This window comes from Melopsittacus undulatus, chromosome 6 (assembly GCF_012275295.1).
Source record: "Melopsittacus undulatus isolate bMelUnd1 chromosome 6, bMelUnd1.mat.Z, whole genome shotgun sequence".
Lineage (NCBI taxonomy): Eukaryota > Metazoa > Chordata > Aves > Psittaciformes > Psittaculidae > Melopsittacus > Melopsittacus undulatus.
The window spans coordinates 1,074,641-1,094,887 of record NC_047532.1 but is presented as its reverse complement, the minus strand read 5'-3'; the positions used below and the strand labels follow the sequence as shown (position 1 = coordinate 1,094,887).

At 49.2% G+C, this 20,247-nt stretch overlaps 1 protein-coding gene across 2 annotated transcripts in view; it reads right to left on the bottom strand.

Moving 5' to 3' along the window:
- The window catches only part of AR (androgen receptor), a 50,147-nt gene extending 37,774 nt beyond the window's left edge, over positions 1–12,373 (bottom strand). Inside the window, exons 1-2 of one of the 2 annotated variants that reach the window (XM_034063916.1) lie at positions 11,838–12,372; positions 11,402–11,765 (exon numbers count right to left, since the gene is read on the bottom strand). In XM_034063916.1, the coding sequence (XP_033919807.1) occupies positions 11,402–11,765; positions 11,838–12,372 (899 nt within the window). Of the gene's footprint in view, positions 1–11,401 lie in introns of both variants that reach the window. The other variant, XM_031045555.2, reaches the window with a different exon arrangement.
- Positions 12,374–20,247: the final 7,874 nt, after the last annotated feature.

Here is a 20,247-nt window from a genome sequence, read left to right as displayed (position 1 = left end):
GAGGGAGGAGGCAGGAGCTTTCTCTAGGAAATTCTGATAGAAGATTTTGTGCCTGGGCTCTGTTCTCAGTACACAGGCCAAGGTCAAAGCATTTCTCCTGCCATTTCTAACCAGCAAAGAAGCTACTGCAGCTAAACCATGCAATGCCAGGCAAACTGCTGAAGGCTTTGGGGAGGAAACACCAGAAAAACAAGTGAAGTATCACCTTGGGAAGGCAAGAGGCAGCTCTCTAATGCCCTCCCCATCCAGTAGGAACACAGAGGGAAAGCAGCTAAGTCCAGTATGTTTTCACCTTGTCCCAGGGACTGAGTATGTCCCAGGGAGGCTCTAAAGTGTATTTTGGGAAATCTGAAGCCTCCCTTCTGGCATTTATGGGCATTGCCAGCGCCTCAGAGGGCCAAGGCTACAGCTTAACTGGAGCTTCATGTGAGGTGCTGACATCCTGGATAAGGCAATCAGCATCCCGGGACACCATCCCAATGTCACCTGACTAAAGACTTTAAAAAAGACAATCATTACAGCTCTGGCTATGCCTAGCTCACAACCAGTGGCCAGGACAATGCCTGGTGCACTGGAGCAGTTCTTCATGCTCTGCATGGCACAACCAGGGCTCTGCCAGCCCAGGCACATGGAGAGTGTGTCCCAAAGTCCATCTCTCTGTGGTGCAGACCCATTACTACAGTCACACATGCCAGGCTGCTCGCCCCAGCTGCTGTGCAGGATGGCTGCTTGCAGCACTCCCTTGCTCTTGCAGCAAAGGATGCCTTGCACAGAAACTACTCTTTTCCCAGCACTGGTGGTGCTGCACTGACTGTCTAAGCTTTATTTAAGACATATTTCTGGCTCTCACAGTTGTTTTGGGAGCCGCAGCCACCCTGCCTGCAACCTTGAGATGCTCAGCGTGGTCCATGGCATCACACAGCCCATGTTCTGGGTAGCACAGAGGAGGTACCAACCAGCCCCTCTAGCCTAAACATGGGCTTATCCACGGCTCTTCACTGGGGACTGTTAGGCTTCTATTTATTATGGCATGCTCCATTTGCTGCTTTTTGGTTGCACAGGGGACTCACCAGGAGATGTGCAGAGCTTAAGGTGTGATCCACCCATACAGGCACTGGAGATGCCAGGAGCTGGGCATCATCCAATTCATCCCCCAGTAGGATGGGTGCCACTGCTCCAGCAAAGGGCAGCAGCTATAAATACCTGTAGAGGTTAGCTATATTTTTAAGATGACTTATAATACTGCAAAATCACTGATGCTGTCATCTGTGTCCCAACAAATCATCTTACCACTTCTGAGGACATGTCAGCATTTGACTTTGTTCTTATTATTTAAAGAGGTCTCCCCAGATGGGGGGCTGAGGAGTTTCAAACCACAGAGCAGAATGGGGGGACCTTCCTCTTTCCTGGCTTCTGCTCAGATTGCATTAAACAGGAAAAAAGCAGTGGCAAGAGAGCACCCTGAGCCAAGCCTGTCCCCCCTGCGCATTCCATCTCCCCCTGCAGGTACCATCCCTCTCTCCTGCAGGCATCCAGGCAGTGCAGAGGCTCCTGTCCAGATCTCCTGAGGTGAGATGCTGCACCCCTGTAACCCCACTCCTGCATACTGTCCTGATGCCTGAGTGCTGGACAGGGCCACACATCCCTGGGGACAGCATTTGGGTCTGCTAAAGTAAACAGGACTATTACCCAGGTGTAAAGTCCAGGGCACAAATACACTTGTGCAGGAAGCCCTCGCAAAGCCAACCACAAACCCATGCCTGGCTCTCTGGAGCCCACCTGCAAACCTGCCAGAACCCACTGCGTGCTCTGTGTTCTGAGGAACTGCTGCCAAAGCGACCAGCTCGTGACAAACACCATCTCCCCATCTGCAGAAAAGGAGTAATACATATTTTTCACGGTTGCCTGGAGGCTAAAGAAATTGCTGCTGGGCTGTAAGCACTGCAGAAGAAAAGGGCTCTAAAAGCACAAAGTACTATTGCCGATAATGTTCTTAGTACTGTTAGAGGATACGCTGAACCTCATGTAAAAATACTCATGAGAAAAAACAGGGTCACAATCGTTATTTCTGAGGCAGAATAAAACCACAAACACACTGCAGAGGAAGGCATCCTGCCACGAGATGCCCTGTGCCCACTGCTGGGAGAGGAGCTAAGCTGTGGATGAGCAACGCAAGCATACCAGTGGAGACGACAGCCAGCAGTGGATGCAGTGAAGAGCTATATGGATAAGAACCTCTGTCACCAATCTTTGCCATGACAACTAGGTCAGTTCCTTTTTATTTTCCTGAGATTACTGTACCACTGTTATTGGTAAGAAAAATAAAGCCAGCTCTGGTCCACAGGTCATGCAGTCACTATCCATATCGGGGCCACCAGTCTGTCACGGTGAAAATCCCAAAGCAACCAAACTGCTCTTTTCCATGGCAGGAAAGCAAACAGAGGCTGACTTCCCCACAGCATTCAGCCTCAAACACCAGGTCACGAAGTCCAGGCTGGACAAGGTCACTCCAACCCAAAAGCCAGGAATGCTTATCCACACAGATGCAGCCAAGTCCACTGTTCAGCACACTCAAACCTACAGATAATTGGTAATTATATTCCACAGACCACTAAAGCAGTCCAGAGGTCTCCAGGGACCCACGGACTGTCTGGAGACTGCTTCCCCAAAGCTCTGGTGTGATGCCTACTGTGCCATGTCAAGGCAGACAGGCTGGTGGAGCACAGCCCCCCCACCACAGCTGAGCTGAGTTTTATCCCACCTCCTTTCCCCACAGTAACTCAAGGCATGGGGGTCCCTTCTGCCCTGCCCACACCTCAGGGGCCTGTGCCCACTCCCTTGCCCAGAGACACCCTGCAGCACTCCTGCATTCATGCACAGGATTTGCATTGCCCAGACAGCATCTTCCAGGTACTCCCTGCTGGTGTCCATGCCAGCCTGTGCAGGAGGAGGTACAGCTGAAACAGAGACTAACAAAAGACCACCAGCCATCTCCTATCACCACATCTGTGCCCCACCAGTGCCAGTGAAGTCCAGCCCAGAGCCACCTCAGCTCCTGGCATCAACAAGAAGCTGCAGTCCTGCTGTTCAGTTTGAAATATAACAACTGAAAACAGGAGGAAGGCAGAGACAGGATGGCATGCCTGCACTGGCCAGGTATTAAGAGCTGACATGCCTGTATATGCCTCTTAATTGCTTACAGGGTGTAAATGCTTCACTGAAATGGGAGATTGGACATTTGCCTCTTGCACATCTTGTCTCCTGGCTCTCTTGATGGAAGGAAAGAGCTGGAAAGGATCTGGTACCCACACAAAAAACTTTGCCATTGCTGCACTCCTATGAATATGGTATAGAAACAGGTTTGTCCAAGGTGAAAGATCACGCTGACAAATACATCCTACCAAAGCATTATCATGGAATCATAGAATCACAAAGGAAGATGCCCATGCCCTGTGTGTCACATCACCACATTGCCAAGGCATCAGAGAAGTGTTTTCCCAGCAGGCACAGGTCAGATGGCCTGCCCAAGATGACTCTGTGGTATTTGCTTTGTGTTGGTTTCTTGAGCAGATGTTCCTTTTGCAGAAAACAGTCTTCAAAACCAAGAAAACTCACTTAAATCACAAAAATGCTGAAGTAAACTGAGCAAGAAGAATAAAAGATCATATCTCATAAACCTCTCAAGCAGCTAGGTCCATTCGATGCTTCTTGCTTCATGCTACAGTCTGGCTTACAATGCCATGCTGTTTTATTATCCACTTGCAAACATGTTCAAGACTAACACCCCAAAAATATAGAAGAACACAGAATAAAGCAAAACATGCAAAGCTGATGCCCCTCAAGGCACACAGATCATCTTGCGATATACTGAACACCAAAACCCTCCTCTACAACCTATGGTGTATGTGGAGGTGTAAGGCTTAGTGGGTTATTACGTCAAGATTCCTGTGAATTGTAATGGAGGAAGAGGATGGTTCTGACAAGGGGCAGAGGCTGCTCAGGACCTCTATAAACAATAACAGCAGTACAGCATGTTCAGGGATGTTGCTCATGAGTTCCCGTGCACCAGGCAGGTGCAGCTGCGGAGGATGCTCACTTCCCTGACTGCAGAGCAGCTCACAAAGTTTACTAGGAGTAGTAGAAAGCCTCCTACAGAATAGTTGTCTTTCAGTAAATGCCTGTTTGATAAATTAAAATGTTCCACGGGATGATAAAACAAAATGATCTTTTTCCTTTTGTATTTAGCTTTGCAATTTTAGCCTACAATCATAAGCGGAAAGATCCATTTCAAACTTAAACAGCCTGTGGAGCAGGTCTGAGGACAGCCACGAGCGACGATGCCAAGCACGGATGAAAAGCCAGCTACAAAAACAACTGGCAATACAGACACAGCAAACAGGACAGTTATTTTATAAACAGTGACTTAAAGAATATAAATGAAGCTCAGTGCTGAGACAAAAAAGTAAGTAATGTGATCTCCAGAGGTCCCTTCCATCCCAGTGAATCTGCGATGTAAATGTCAGAAAAATACAAATACCCACTGCCCTCTATTACAAATGATTTTTAACTGTGTGAGATGAAACTGCTTTCATCATACCAAAAAAAAGACATTCCCATGTGAGTGAAAAAAACCCCAACAAAACACGAAACCTTCCAGTGTCTTACAAAACTCTGTGATTCCTTCCTGCAGTAAATGGCAACGTTTATGGCTTTCCTCCCAGTTCAGGAGCATGGGGCTCTTTTCCCCACCATGCACAGACACTGACTTCTGATTAGCTCCAGTTTTCACTGTGCTTTTTCCCTAAACCACCCATCTGAAATTCACCCTCGAAGCACTGCAGGCCTTTATCTTTCCTTCGCTGGGAGACGCAATTCAGAGGCATCACCCTGGCATGGACACAGAGCGAGCTGTTGTCTCCTGCCGAGCGCAGTGTGGCCTTGGAGGGTCCCGCAGCGGAGGCGAGGGGAGTCGCACATGGTCCGGAGGGGCAGCCGGCAGTGGATGGCATCCAGCATTCACTGCCTTGCTACACTGTTTATGCCTTAACTCTAGCTCGGATTGTCCCACACTTTCCTCGGTCTGAAGCGAGGGGTGGGAGGCAGAGACTTCCAGGAATTGGCTGCTCCATGCTGCATGGACACACTGACAGCAGCAGCATGCTCCTGATGCAAGCCCCCACAAACCCACCAGCAGCTCCCAGGCTCCTCGGTGTGGTACAGCCCCTCATGTATGCCTCATGCCAACATGTTCCACACCATGATGCCCATAGCATGGTGACAGATGGTCACCAAGCATGGCCATGCTGCCAGGTGCCCACCAGAAACAGCATCATCCTCCTGCTCCACATGCAGCAACAGCCCCAAGGAAGAGCTGTCCTCAGGGAGGGGGTCATCCTGCCCTGAGAGGCTGGTGCCCATCCCAGCAGTGCTGATCCTGGTCCAGAGGCTGGTGCCCATCCCTGTGGTGGGGATCCTGCACCAGGGGCTGGAGACCATTACTCCAGCCTTGCAAGAATGGAATGCATGTGGAAAGGCAATGTGCAAAGCCAGAGGATCCCACATGGGCTACACACGTGCTTTTTCTCTCAGTCACAATCAGCATTTTGACATATATTGCCCTTCAGCCCTCAAAAAAACAGCAATAAATCACAACCAATTTTTAACCAGGTTTCTTTGGCTGGAATGAAGTTCTCATAACAGGAACACCAAGAAGTAACATGAAGCACAGCTATCATCTGTGTAACAAATACGGGTGAATGCTGCAAGCAGCAGGAAAAAACACAAAAGCTGTACACATAGAAGAATAGATGTCATGGGCAAACCTTTCACAGCTTCCTGGCCTGAAATCCTCAGTAATTCAGGCCAGAGCACACAGAATGCCAGTATAACTCAAATTCACCAATGCTTTTAAAGCTTTTTATGCATTATTTCTCTGATGAAATTTTCTGAACTCTTAGCTAGTATTTTCTATGCCAAGGGTCATGTAGAACTTAACCTATTGTTGCAACCAGCACTTAAATGGGGAGGGAGAGAAGTAATCACTGCTGCTATCAAGCATGAGACTTCGGAATCACTTTCCATATGGTACAAAAATTCAAGACATGGGCAGAAGAGGATGGAGCAAATTCTGTCCTTGAACAGTTTTAGAATGAACTGGTGAAAAGGCAAAGAGATGTTTTGTGTTGCAAGAGTGGCATGGCCAGGCCCACACACAACCCCATGGTGTATGCCCTCCATAGCCTATCCTTAACAAGGCAATGCATCTCCCCTTCCCAATGGAAAAGGGAGAGCTGGAGAGTGGGAGAACCAGAGGGAGAGGGAGGGACAGATTGAAGAGGGAGGGGAAAAAGAAGAGACCATTTTATGATACTTGGTACAAGCTGTGAGCATAGGAAGAAACCCGAGAATCAAAAATCAATTGTGTGGAAGGAGCAGGTTGGAAAATAAATAACACTGGAAATTGTTATTTTTCCCTCATCCACTGCCACAGACATAAATCCCAATTTAATGGCAAAGGGAAGGGTGGTGCCAGCCCCTTGGACAGAGCTTTCACCACCAGCACTGCACTCAGCACGCACAGATCCGAGCAAGGACTGACAGCATCAATACTTTTTTAATGCCCATGGGCTTAGCCAGTGTGGGAACACAAAGACTGTGACCTGCCAGTCTGGAAGGTGTTCTGGGAGGTTCTGGGCATCTTCAGGAGAAGACAGCCAGTCCCTCTGCATGCGTTCCACCAGCAGAACACAGGCTCCTGGAGGAGACCTGTGTGTGCCCAGCACCAAGCCAGACAGCCCATCCTTACGAAGGGTCCCTCCTGCCCTCACACCACTGAAAGGATAGTCTCATTTATCAGTTTAAACAAGAACTAACTAACAGCAAAGGCCGATATAAATCAGCACTCTCTAAAAGCAATTAAAACAAGTCAACTAGGTAAGTGTGGTAGAAACTAAACAAGCTTTGGCTTGCATCTCAGCTCTTCAGTGAGCAGCTCTCGGCAGCAAGGGAAGGACCTGCAGTGGCTGTGCTCCCAGGGCAGTGTGGGGAAGTGCCCATCATGCCACACTCCCTCACACATGGGGTTCACTGCACCTGCCCCTGTCCCTGTCCTGCAGGAATATGACTTGAGCAGAGCTTCAACAACCTGGCTACTCCAGTTACCTGGTCTCAGTGTATCACTTGCTTCACAACCTTAGCTCAAGCTGTGACCGACAAGCATCTTGACACAGCCTGGGAACGTGCCAAGTCACATTTAAAGAGTCTTTGAGTTCTCTAAACCAGACACAGTGCTGGTGCAGGACTGGCATTTTATACTGTGCTTAAACCAACCTTACCGTGTCTGTTGTTAGGGACAAGAATTGAAAGCAGATGAGGAAGAATTTCATTCTGTACTTTCTCTTCTCCTTTTACCAAGAACCATCAGAAAGCTTTAGCACAACTTTCCCAGCCTCCCAAGGCTTGCCATCCGTGGATCCATACCAGCATCTGCAGACCACAGGTACCTATTACGAAGCTGGCCAAAGGGGTGGGCTTCAGAAACTGCATTCTTCCTGGCATGGCTTGTTTTCCAAATACATATTTACTTAACATCACCATTCGCTTGAGCAGAAAGGTTTACAGCAAATGGCTGGTGAGAAGGTTTCCCCCTTCCCAAGGCCTCCAAGTCCTGCCTGCAAAGAGCTGAGTGTCCCCAGACCCTCCCAGGGGCTAAGGCCAACCTGGAGAACAGCCTCCCTTCTTGTCCCATCTGTTACTGCAATAACCCACCCTTGACCCTGCTACTGGAATCTTATCTCCTCCTTCAATAGGCAGAAATTATTACAGGTATTATCTGTGGAGGTATCACAATTACATAGCTGGCCACAAAAGGATTATGCAGTCATTATGCCAGGTGATGCATAAACACCCGGCACTCATCCAAGGGGATTACATCCAAACTGAAGAAAGGAATCTACAGATGGGTGTGACCACCAGACACAGGGATACCAAACAGGTAACAGCAGTAACTGCAAATGCCACTTAAATCCCATCTGAAACCACGGACAGCTAGACTTTCCTCAGACAATTACCCTCTAAATTCCTGTATCGCCTCTGTTTCCATTGCTTCATCAATAGCTCCTTCTTTGATTCCATTTTAGCTCAAACCAAACAGGCCCACACCACTTACCTGCCACTGTGTTTTGGTTTGAGAAGTCCTTTTGGTGCCATTACCTTGGATTTAGTCTGTCAGTGCTGCATATCACTCTTGAAACAGGTTATTTAGTTACTTCCAAGACTGCTGGTAGTAATTATGCAATAACCAGAGCACAAAGATAAACAGCTATGAGTCCACAGCATACAAAAGCTTGGATTAATTTGCTAATTATATGTAAGCATTACTGGCCCAATCAGGTACACTATATCAAAAGCTTTAAATTAAATCAAACTGGGTTAATGCCTACTTTGTCTCCTGTGTAAATCGCATGTACAATGTTTCAGTGGCTCTAAACCCTGCCAAATCCCTCCCCATCAAACGGGGAGGGAGTAGTCATGGATCCATGTGGTCCAAGATGCCATCCTACGCTGCACCCCACTGTACCCTGTGCCTGGATACCACCAACCACCCCATAGACAGGCCAGGAGTGCTCCCTCTCAGGGCACCTTGGTTCTGAGGCAGTCCCTGATACACGGACCTGTAGCAGGGTTTGTTATATGAGCTGTGAACATCCCACACTGCGGTGGAAGCCAGCACCCAATTTTCTATGCATGATCCATGAAGCAGCTCGGCCTCCCTCTCTCATGGCTTCAGAGGTAAATGCTTCTACTTGGAACCCTAGAACCAAAATTGATGGTAGTTTATACAATGGAGAAACGTAAACAATTCCCCCCAGATATTAAGAAACTGTTCATGCTGTAGTGCCATACATTTGTGGGATGTTTGTCTCTAAAACAGCCTATCTATACCTAACCTGAATTGCACCAGGGCAGAGCTGGGGTTTCAAAGAGAGGCTCACCCTGGAGGGAAGAGATGTGATCCCACTAGCACAAACCAGGACCATTAAAAAAGGGAAAGAACTTGGAGCAACACACCTTAAAATACTCCTTATTCTTCAAATGAGAGCAGGCTGCACCTGCAGCTACCGCTGCCAGCACTGCCATGGCACAGGGATCTGCAGTGAGACCTCCTTAGGCTGGTGAAGTTGCAGCGAGCTGCAGAAATGCCCCCACCACTCCCAAAGAAAACACTGATACCACATTTTCCCAGGCTGAGAGGTTAAAGCTTTCTATGCAAAACAGGCAGTGGGCAGGGCACAGGGCACAATGCACAGGGCAGGATCTGGAATCCAGCACTAGGAGCCAGTGGGGGAGTACAGATCCAAAACAGAGCAGCCTTCAGTGAGGGAACTTTGCTATAAAGTGGTTTAGCTCCATTGACCCCTTTTCCTCACAAGCACTGCTGCCTGGGAAGCTGGTACAGGGCCTGCTGCCATCAGCCTCAGCTGCAGCAGATACTGCTCACTGCACTGGCTCTGTGAGGGGTGTCTGTATCTTATCCATGGGAAAATTAAAAGCCACTGCAATTGACATGCAGCACAGTCTAAACTTAATGGGGTTTTTGCTAGGATGAAACCTGGCAGCAATGACACGTGTATCTTCAACACCAAAGAGAAGCGTTCTGCTTTCCTTTCAGCATTTTGAAACTGCACATGATCACAGGGTATAAGCTTTTCAAGTCCCTCATGCCCTGGCAGCAGCTGTTAGTGCTGCAGTTCAAAGGACAAGATACTGGTATTTTGACAGTTTGCTGTGCTAACTCTGACTTCACAACCCCCAGCAGAAGCTTGCCAGCAGGAGCACAGGCCCTCCAGAACCACCATGCCAGGGAAATGAGGACAGAGACACAGCATGCTGAATGGAGCATGATGAAGAGGAAGATACAGCCACTTCCCATGGGAATGAGGGAGATGTCATTTATCTCCAAGATAAGACTGGGGCAAAATTCACCAGCCGGCCAGGCCCAGCTCGTGCAGCTCCCTGCATGACCACCACACCAGCCCAAACCTGTGCTTGTTAACAGTGTTACCCTCTGTGCAGGATTTGACTGCACAGGCTTCACAGGCAAACAATAGCCAAGGTTGAGCCTCCTGCTACCGAAAACCTGCGTCATCCACTGCCAGCATTGGGGCAGCTGAGCTTTTCCAACTTTATTCATCCCCATTCACTCTGCACTGATTTCAGCAGAGATTTAGCCAGACTCCAGCAGAAGACACACATGGCTCCTGCCCTGATACACCACTCACAGCCAGACTTACTTTTACCTCTCCTTACTTTTATCAGGTTTGGGTTTTTTTGCCAAGCCCTCAACTTCTGCATAAAATCCACAAGTAAATTACTGAGTGGATGATAATTACCACAGTCCCCAAATAAAGCTGTGAGCTTTTTAAAGCAGAACAAGCACAGAAGCATGAGCAGCTGTCCTGTGCTTATTTAAAGGGAAAGTCTAATTGCTCATTTTAATCTTTGCTCCCCCCAGAACTCCTCACAGTGAGCACCTGGACATGACACTCCACCAATGTAAAACCCAGCTGAGTCCACATCAACCACCTGTGGCCAGGGTCACTCCCCCTCTCCCTCCATTCCAGCTTCCATCAGCTGTGGCCATTCCCTAGTGCAGTAATGCAGTTTGCCCCGATGAGAGGTGTCGAGGCAGCATGCCCACTGGTTTATGGTGTATACCTATTTCACAGGGACAGGTAGTCCCTTTCTTTGAGGTTAATCCATCAGAAAAAAGAAAAAAAGCTTTTAATTGAATCCTTCTCAAACAAACCTTTCATCCTCTGCTGTGTCTCTACATACTTTTCTATCTCTGTGTTAAAAGGCATTTCCTATCTGTATTTAGACCAGAGCTTCAAAGCCCAGGCAGTATTTCTCTGCCTATACACCAGCAGTTTCAGGTCGGCTCATTCCCCACGCGTTTGGCTCGCAGCAGAGCGAAGGGCAGGGGGAATTTTAACTCGATCTCCATCCTCGGTCCGTGCTTCAAAGCACAGCGCCCCGATTATTGCACACTTACAGCAGCCGAGGGAAGGGGGATAACAGAGGTGTAATGAAACGGGATAAATGCAATCAGCCGTGAGGGGACGGTGGGGTATTCCGAGAGTTGAGCGCAGTATTTCTGGCATAATTCTAGCTAATCAGGCACAAGAGACAGCATCTCGGTTATGGCTCGGAAAGCCTCCGACAGGGGCAGCAGGGACAGAGGTGCTCGGACCCGCCGAGAAGCAGCTGCGGGACGGGGCGGGGGTGTCGGTGCCATGCGGGTAGAGGATACTGATGGATACGGTGCAGAGTATGCGGTGAGGGCGGGATGAGGGTTAGTGGATGCGGAATACGAGGTGTCAGCGGGACCTTAGGTACTCACCGGACATCCCCGTAGGCGCCGGCGTAGCCCTCGGTCCAGGGCTCCAGCTCGCTCTTGATGCAGGCGGCCGGGACGGCGAAGTGCGCCCGACCCGCCGGGTACCACGTGTCGGCCGGGAAGTCGGCAGTCTCTGCGGGCAGACCACGGCCGCAACCGAGGGGCCCGGCGGGCGGCTCGGCGCAGGGCCCGTACAGCGGCCCCTCCTCGGTGAGGAACGCGGGCCGGGGCGGCGCGGGGCCCGGAGGGGCTATTTCGGTGCCGTAGCGGCACAGGTTGCCCCAGCTGCTGCCGGCCGCCGGCCCCGGCGGGGTCTCCAGCTTGAAGTGGGCGGGCGGCGGCAGGAGAAGGCCGGGGAACGGCCGCGCTGCGGGCTCCGGAGAACCGTGATAGAGCTCCGACCCGGCGGGGCCATCGACGACCACGGCAGCCCCAGCGCCCGCGAAGGCGGCCGGAGCGGGCGGCACCTGCGGAGGGTCCCCGCTCGCCGGGCGAGGGGCACGGGGCTGTCCGGCGGGCAGCGCGAACATGCAGTCCTCACGGGTCAGCGGCTCGGTCGGCGCCTCCAGGGGCAGGCCCATGGAGGCAGACACGGCTCTGCAGAGCTGCCTGGCGCTGTCGCCCAACGGGTCCTCCTTGGGCGCCGGCTCGGCCTCGGACGCCGGCAGCAGCGGCATCGCGCCCGTCTCGCCCAGCAGCTCCCTCATCTCACCGGAGCAGGGAAAAGGCGAGCCCACGGCAGGGCCGCCAGCCGGCAGCGCTTTCCCGGCGTCGCGGGGCTCCTGGGGTGGCAAGCAGGAGGGCGAGCAAGGCGGCCGGGGGCTCGGCGGACACGGCTGCTGGCTGGAGCCGGGCTCCTCCCGCGGCGCCTGGAAAGCCTCGCATACGCTCTGGAAAAAGCTCTGGAAAGCCCCGCGGAAGGTCCTGCCGCCTGCCCGCGGGTAGACGCGGCCAACCCCCAGCTGGACCTCCATGTCCGCAGAGAGTGGGGCAGCGAAACCAGGAGCGGCAGGCAAGGCGAAGCCGGAGAGCCCCGGCAGCAGCTCCCCAGCCGCCCGCCGTACCGGTTAACAGCGGCGCGGCCCCGCAGCGTCCATCTCCGCCGAGGCACTGGGCAGGGTGCTCGGGGCGCGGAACAGGCTGCGAAAGTTGCAGGCAGGAGAGCGGACAGGTGCCTGCGGGAGCAGGCGGTGGAGAGAGGCGGAGCGGCGACGGGACCGCCCCGAGCCGCCTGGCCAGTGCGGAACTCTCCGGTGTCCCGCCAGGAGCGAAGCGGCTCCTGCTCCAGGCTGGGCGGCGAGCGGAGCTGTGCGGGGCTGCCCCGGAGCAGCGCAGAGCCACAGCGCCGCCACCGGCGGCCGCTGCTGGTTCTCGACTCGGAGCCTTCAGCGGTGCTGGTCCGTGCGGGGGGAGCGGAGCGAGACGGGACGGGACGGGACGGGACGGGACGAGCCGAGCTACACAACGCAGCCCAGCGGCTGCAGCTGCCCCTGGTGCCCGTTCCGTGGTAGAGCGGCCCCGGCTCGGAGAGCTGCTCTCGCTTCGCGGCTCCGCCTGCCCCTGCTGGTACGGTGCGGGCAGTTGAGGGGAATTAGCAGGAAAACGCTCGTTTTCGCTGTGCGCTGCGACGTTGGGAGCTTAGCAGCTCCCTGTGCCCGAGCCCTCCTGAGGCTCCACCAACCTCTCTGCCTCCTGGGCGCGGAGGTTGTGCCACTCTCCCCGGCCTACGGCCACCATCCTGATCGAGACCCAGCAGACCGGTGTACCACCACCCTGGTCACGCACCAGGCTGACGATGACCTCGACAGCAGATATAATTAGTGTAGGATCTACCACAAACAAGCCTTGAGCTCCCCTTGCCGGCCCTGTAATTAACAGTCCTCAAGCAACTTCTGGTAGGCGCCATTCCCAGGCAACCTGGTAATGGAATCAGTCATTTGAGGTAGCTTAAAATAAGCCCATTAATTTCAATCCCTTTGGAGATAACGGGAATGTAATAACGTGTTGTAAATGGAGAAGTGGAGACAGTCGGGAAAATGAAGAATCCCATACAGTCCTTTAAAAGCATTTTTACAAGCTGTAGAAGATAAAAATCCCAAGCACAGCCAAGCACAATCTGTCAGCGTGCTCTGAGCTGCCTGAGTGGCTGGAGCCCCACATCTATCAGCAGCATGGCTGGAGAAGGCAATTTATGGAGAAACCCTGTGGCCTTTCAGTCTGTATGAAGCTCCAAGCTGGTTTTTAATGACACGTAATACAGCACCTAAGGTGATAGAGAAGCATGGCTAAAAGCTGAAAAGGCAAAAATAGAGGGATGCACTGTAACGTGTGCAGGGTGACTGTGTAAACCATCATAGGTCTCAGCGTTCCCACCAGCTTTGCCACGGAAGGGCCTGACTGCAGCTCAGGGTGAGCTCCCTCACGGCACATGACCCCCGCCCTGGGGTGACAGAGTAGAATCATAGATGGAATCATAGAACTATTGAACCGGTAGCTGCAGCTCTGGGTGAGAGGGGATGGAATGCAGCAGGAGATGATTGGAGAGGTGTTTCAGAGGGAGGCAAAGAAACCCATGGAGATGAGGAGGACATTTGTGTGGCCACCTAATAACCACATTACAAGTTGTTCCTCACCTACCCATATGGGGAAAAGCCTGCATGCAGGAGGCCTTTTCATGGGGTAGGCTTGTTAGAAAGGACTGCTACAGAAGCAAGGTCGTGTGCATCGCTTTTCAAAGAGCTGGTATAAAGCCTAAACTGGATTTTACGAAAAATTAGTACCATTAGCTCAAAGAATGTCTATTTCTTGGACACCAATAAGTGTCCAAGCTCACTCTTCTCACCAGTTACACAGTACCAAGAATGCTCCCGCTTTACCACAAAGCTGCTCAGCTCTTCAGAAATGAGGGCAAAGCCCTTGAGGCACAAACCCAAGATTCGCAGATGGATCTGATCATGCTACCCCCCTGTAAATGATGCAGTTTCCTCCCTCCCCATTCCACAAAATTAGCCGTTGCCACAAATCCATGCTGGTACCTGCTAAGTTGATGCAGATCCCAGTTTCTTTGGTCATTCAGTCATCAGCAATTGTCAGGACCCTGGGGTAAAACACATGGACTCTGGAAAACATCAAGGGGAGGATTCTTATGACTGGAGTAAAGAAATGTATTGAAAAAAGCTGAGGATAGGAAGTGCAGTGTAATATCCCTTAAAAAAGAGATGCTTTGCTTTTTAAACAAGGCAGGGTGATGCACACCCGTGATTCTCACAAGCTGCATCAGAGCACTGTTTGGCACCACCACTTCCACCCAGGAGGAGATGTCCTCCATTCCTTCATATGTGCTGGAAACCCTGTGAGTGGTGCAGACCCCAGTATGTTCAAGTTCTGCCTCGGACTGTGTGTATGTGTGTCTGCGTGCGTTTTCCCTAGTTCTCGGGTTGGAATCTGTCCTGCTGTCTCCCGTCCTTGCAATATCTGCCCTCTGAAGACTTTCCCCTAGTCTGCAGTTTGCTGCCAGACTTTGGGAGATTCTAATCATGACAGACAGCCTGAAGAAGCTAGTTCCTTTCCTTTTCTCTTTCCTTTTCCCTTTTAGTTTCTTTTTTTCTTTTCCCTTTCTCTTTCCCTTTTCATTTCCCTTCCTCTTGCAAGCATTTTGCTTCCTGATATTCTCATGCTTCTTCTTAAAATTATGAAATGTCAGTGGTTTATGGGTGCATATGTCTGTGGCTGCACATGCTATTTTTAAGGCTTTATGTATTTGAATCTTTATACTTGGTTGATAAAGAAAAATCAGCACTGCCAATGCACAGAGGTGTTTTACTTGCAGTTACTGTCTTACCAATATTAAAGTGTAACTTTCTGCAGTGTTTCAAAGTTTTTTTTACTAGTTTCATGAAGTCTGAGTCAAATCCTTACCATAAATCATTTCCTACAGCTTAGAAGCCAGCCGCAGTCTCAGCTTACATCTTCAATTTCACGCACTGGATTCCAATGTGGTAAAACAGGCATCGTTTATAGAAAGACCAGGCAAAACTGATGCAAATGTGTATTTTTTCTGCATGCAAGTGAAGCTCTACCTTTGTTTATCGAACTAGTGAAGACTGGGCAGCAGCACACACATACATGTGCTCCAGAAAACCTCCTTGCTCTTGCACAGGGCCTTGATTTTCTGCAGCTCAAAGCTGCAGGACATGTTACAGGTTGTTTGCTTGGACCTGCTGTGTGGCTGTTGGTGTCAGAGGTGGAGATATTCAAGTGTCTGATTGCGTTTTATTACTAATGTGTTAAGGAGCGCTGAAAACATTCTGTTTGACTTTACTGACTCACAAGGCCAGGTTGGACGAAGGCTTGGGTGCCATGGTTTAGTGTGAGGTGTCCCTGCCCATGGCAGGGGGGTTGGAACTAGATGATCTTAAGGTCCTTTCCAACCCTAACTATTCTATGAGTCTATGATTCTAAATCTGGAAGTGTTCTATTCTAACACTCCAGTGGTATTTGATTTTATTTATTACATCTAAGTGTAAGAATTCTAACACGTGGTTTTCTGTTATGTAAAATAGTGTTAAAGCCAGGAACAGGGGTGGACATCCAGTCTAAAAGCACCGCAGTTTGGTCAGATGGAGGTGTGTGCAGCAACATATGGACAAGATGACTGTTCTGGTTGTGTGGCACTCAGCTGGTGGCACCAGCTCTGCCTCGGCATGGGAGCTGCCAGCTTGAGGCCCTACACCATACCCAGCCCTCAGTTTTCCAGCTGAGTAATGCACCATTTAGGTGAAAAATTAGCCAGGAGCAAAAATAGATTTTTTTTCACAGATACATGTGACTTTTATCATAAAATAACAGCTCTAAAATCCAGCTTATCTGAACAGTTGGGAGTGCATGCCCTTCTGAGTTATCGCAGCTTTTAGCTGGGAGAGAAGGGAGAAGGAGGGGATGATGTGGTGGGAGGACGGTGTTGCCAAACCATGTACCCCTGTGGCCTGGAGCTGGCAGCTCTGGTGTGTGTGCCAGATGAGTGGACAGCGGATACCACTTGCCATCATGATGCCATGGGCCCCACTGACGGCAGCTCCTGCTGGGCTCTTCTCCTGCATCCTGGCATCACTGAGATCCATCCCCTGCCCCTGCTTCCTTTGCTGTGTGGGCAGGAGGAGGCAAAGCTGTTAGCTGGGTTTGTTACCTTCTTTATGTGAGCGGCATAGCGACACAGCAATACCTGGTGTTCAGGGAGATGTGGGTCTGTGCAGTGGGGTAAGGGAGCAAAGAGCCACAGTTAAAGGAGATGTTTCCAGAATAAAATGTGTGAAGTGCACAGAATGATTTTAAGAGAAGCATCACCTTTTCCTTTATATATAAGTAGTTTACTGATGTAAGCTAAATGCATATTGATTTTTTTTAATGAGACCCTAGATTCATAGATTAAAGTCTAAACTTAATATAGTTTATAAAAAAGAAAGTTGAATATGAAAACATCATCTTATTCTCTCTATCTGCTCCCAGGATTATAAAGAAATTTTGTCACATGCCTGGTGCAAGTCACTACTAGAGCATCTAAGACTGAAATTCATTGACAAGTTAAATCATCATTTCTAAGTGCCTTTTTAAGGGTCAGAGGGAATTTTTCTTTTTAGTTGGTTTGAGCAATTCAGTTCAGTTAAATCCTATGACAAGTGCCAGGACAGGCAGGAGCCCTTCTGCTTCTGTCCTGGAGTCAAACCAGGCTGTGAAGGGATGACCTCTACCATCCCTAAAATGACATCTTCACCTCTAAAATCGGGAAGGAGACACAGACCACATGCAATCGATGCAATGCTTTACATATAGACAGCACCTTATGTAATAAAATAGTTTTTCACATTTAAATAATAAAGCTGTAACATACTCAGAATTTAATACCATTCTTTTTAACTGTAAAAACAATCTTCAAATTCTGCATGTCTGTTTTAACTGATTTTAAATGCAGCTTGATACAGCACACAAATAAAATAAATGATTGCACTGTAATTGGCCCACGCAACAAAGCCAATGGTGCTGTTGAAATGTGGGGAACTCTTTGGTCAAGGAGGATTACTGGGCACTGGTTCAAGACTGTGACTACTTAAAAATATAACTCTGCGGTTCTACAGGGGAAACCTGGCTGTGCAAAGTTAGGAGGGGTCTGAAGAAGAGCTAGCAAATGACTGATCTTCCCCAGCACCTGCGCTCCCCATCCTAGCAGTTCAAAACCCAAGATTCAACTCTTGGCACCTTTTGCTCCATGCAGTTGGCAACACTCCAGTTTGAGCAGTGGGCTGGGTGCAGATTTGAAGGATGGGTAAGAATCTCCAGCCAAAAGAGATGGAGAAAATAATAGGAAAATAGGTACCAGACCATGTGCCTCCCCTACACTCACAGCATCACAGGATCCCAGAATCCCAAGCCACATACTTTAGGGGTGTCAGCTCTCCTTTCCAGCAAGCAAGTTAATTCTCATGGCCACGGTTCAGTGATTTGCCTCTCCTTGAAATTGGCAGCTACAGGTATTGGAAAAACATTAAAAAAAGAAAAGGAAAAAATTCCAATTAATATGGTAGTTTTATTAAAATTTACAACTTATTAATACCGAAAACACTGAGCTGCCAGGAGGAATTTCAAATTAGAGCCAGCCCACTGATTTGCTGAGATATGACCCCTGGGAGGAACTGGATGGGAATTCATTCTTTCACAGAACCACCTTTGCTGTCACCTCCATGCCTCCTGGGTATGTTGGGTATCTCCCTTTGCTCTCACTCTTTGAGTGAGCAGGTAGGCAGGCAGTGAAGCACAGGGTGGCTCTAGCATGGAAGCAGCTGGTGGGAGCAGCCAAGAGGGCCAGAAAGTGAAGCTCACACCCAGCCAGCGCAGGGCTGCTGAAAGCACAAGGGCAGCCCACAGTGGGGACCTCTAGGATGCTGGGTTCCACTGTCAGCATTTACCAAAGGTGGTGGAGAGATCAGCACCAAGCTGTGTGTGCAGGGTGGCTGCTCCCACACCTCACCTCACTCTCCCCCCTCAGGGTGTTTTCTCAGCAGGACGCAGGGGTTTTTCACATTTCAGGTAACCTCTGACTTACCTCGGGGAGACACACACTGCAGTTATAAAAGCAAACTATTTCCATTGTGTTTCCAAGACGAGGAGGAAAAATCAGTGGAAATACAGAGGAGTTAATCCTAGTTCAGGGAAGGTTGAGATCTGCAGCCTGTAGGAACTTCATCTCTTTGATCAAATAGGTAGAGAATTATCAGACATCTCTGTTTTTCCCATTCCTGCAGTTCCCCTGTTTGTGAACACTAAAATGCTTTACAGCTCTTTGCAAACAGAACCTTGGTGCAGATTGGGAAGAGGGAGGTGGTGGTACTACTAATGGTCCCAGTTTTCCATGCAGGGGGATGCAAGGTGGCTGTGTAGCAGCATGACCTGTGGCCATTCAGATGTGAGCCAGGTGGTGGGAACAGCACTTGCAATTATTTTATCTTTCTTGTGCTCTGACTCCAAGCTTTTTCCACATATGGTTTCTGGCAAAGAAGTCATAGTTAGAGGAATTATTATCTATCTGGATAGTTCATATTTCTTCTTGTCAGTCCCAGAGACATCTTGCTTGATAAACAGCAGGATTCTTCCAACTGTCAGGTCTGCCAAGTCAAATAAGGATAAAAACAATCCATCTCTCTTTCCTCCCATATTCCCCCACCCTCCCTGAGAGTGAAGAATGCAGAGTTCAAAAGCCCACCTTTCACTAGCTATGTTGGCCTCTGCTTTCCAGAAGGCAAAGGAGAAACCTGGGTTGCAAGCAGAGGAGGCAAACAAAATATTCTGTGAGAACAGTATGGAAAAGAACTTGTTCCCTATCCCTCCTTTGCTTTAGGCATGGTGCAGTGTTTTGAAGATGGCTTATTCTCAACTGGAATGTGATAGTTTTGAATGTTATTTTCCCATTCTCTCTACAACATGTACTGAGGTGATTTGTACCTGTTTGTAAATATCTTTTTAAAGGGTGAATTTTAAAATCCCTTACAGATATTTATAAGGGACTTTCACCATAGGCTTTGGTTTCATCTATGGATATCACTGAGAGTTTTGTTTGGGTAAAGTCAATTTAAATACATGAGGAGGAAAACAGTAAAATATGCTGGATTTGGTTCTGCGTTAGTAAACAGACACTTTGCTTGACTTCATCTTGAGCAGAATGAGATCTGATTAGGGCAGGGGAGATGCTAAATGACCTGATCCAGCAAACACTTCAGTTTGCTTTCGTCTTTAAATATATAAATAGTCTCACTGAAATCTCTCATTGAAATAATGTAATTAGCATTACATGTGCATAATACTAAGTATTCACTTAAACACTTTGATGTATCAGCAGCAAAATGATTATTTATGAAATGCTGTCAGACACATCAGATACCAAGAAAATACTATTTCTAATAAAATCCTTTGGCTCAGAATATCCTACATGACTGCTCAGAACTGCAGCAAATAACATCTTTCAGACAGACAGGGGACATTCAATTGGAAGTTTCTCTCTAGACTCAAGATTAGAGCTGTTCTTTTGTTTTGTTTTTTCTTTTCTTTGTTTGTTTTCCTGAAAGGTACCATCACCAGGTGGTCTTTAAGAGCACAAATCTACAGCCATTGAGAGCTGAAATGTTATCATAGTCCTGTGGGAGCTTGCCAGGAGCAGTATCAATCATTTTTTGCCATTAATCTCTAGTAGAGTAAGGTCAATGGCATACAGCTCAACCGTTTTGCTTCCATTCATTTGAGGAAAGTTGCAAGCATAATCCATTAGCCAGTTGCTTACAGTATTGTCTTTTGTGCAACTCCAG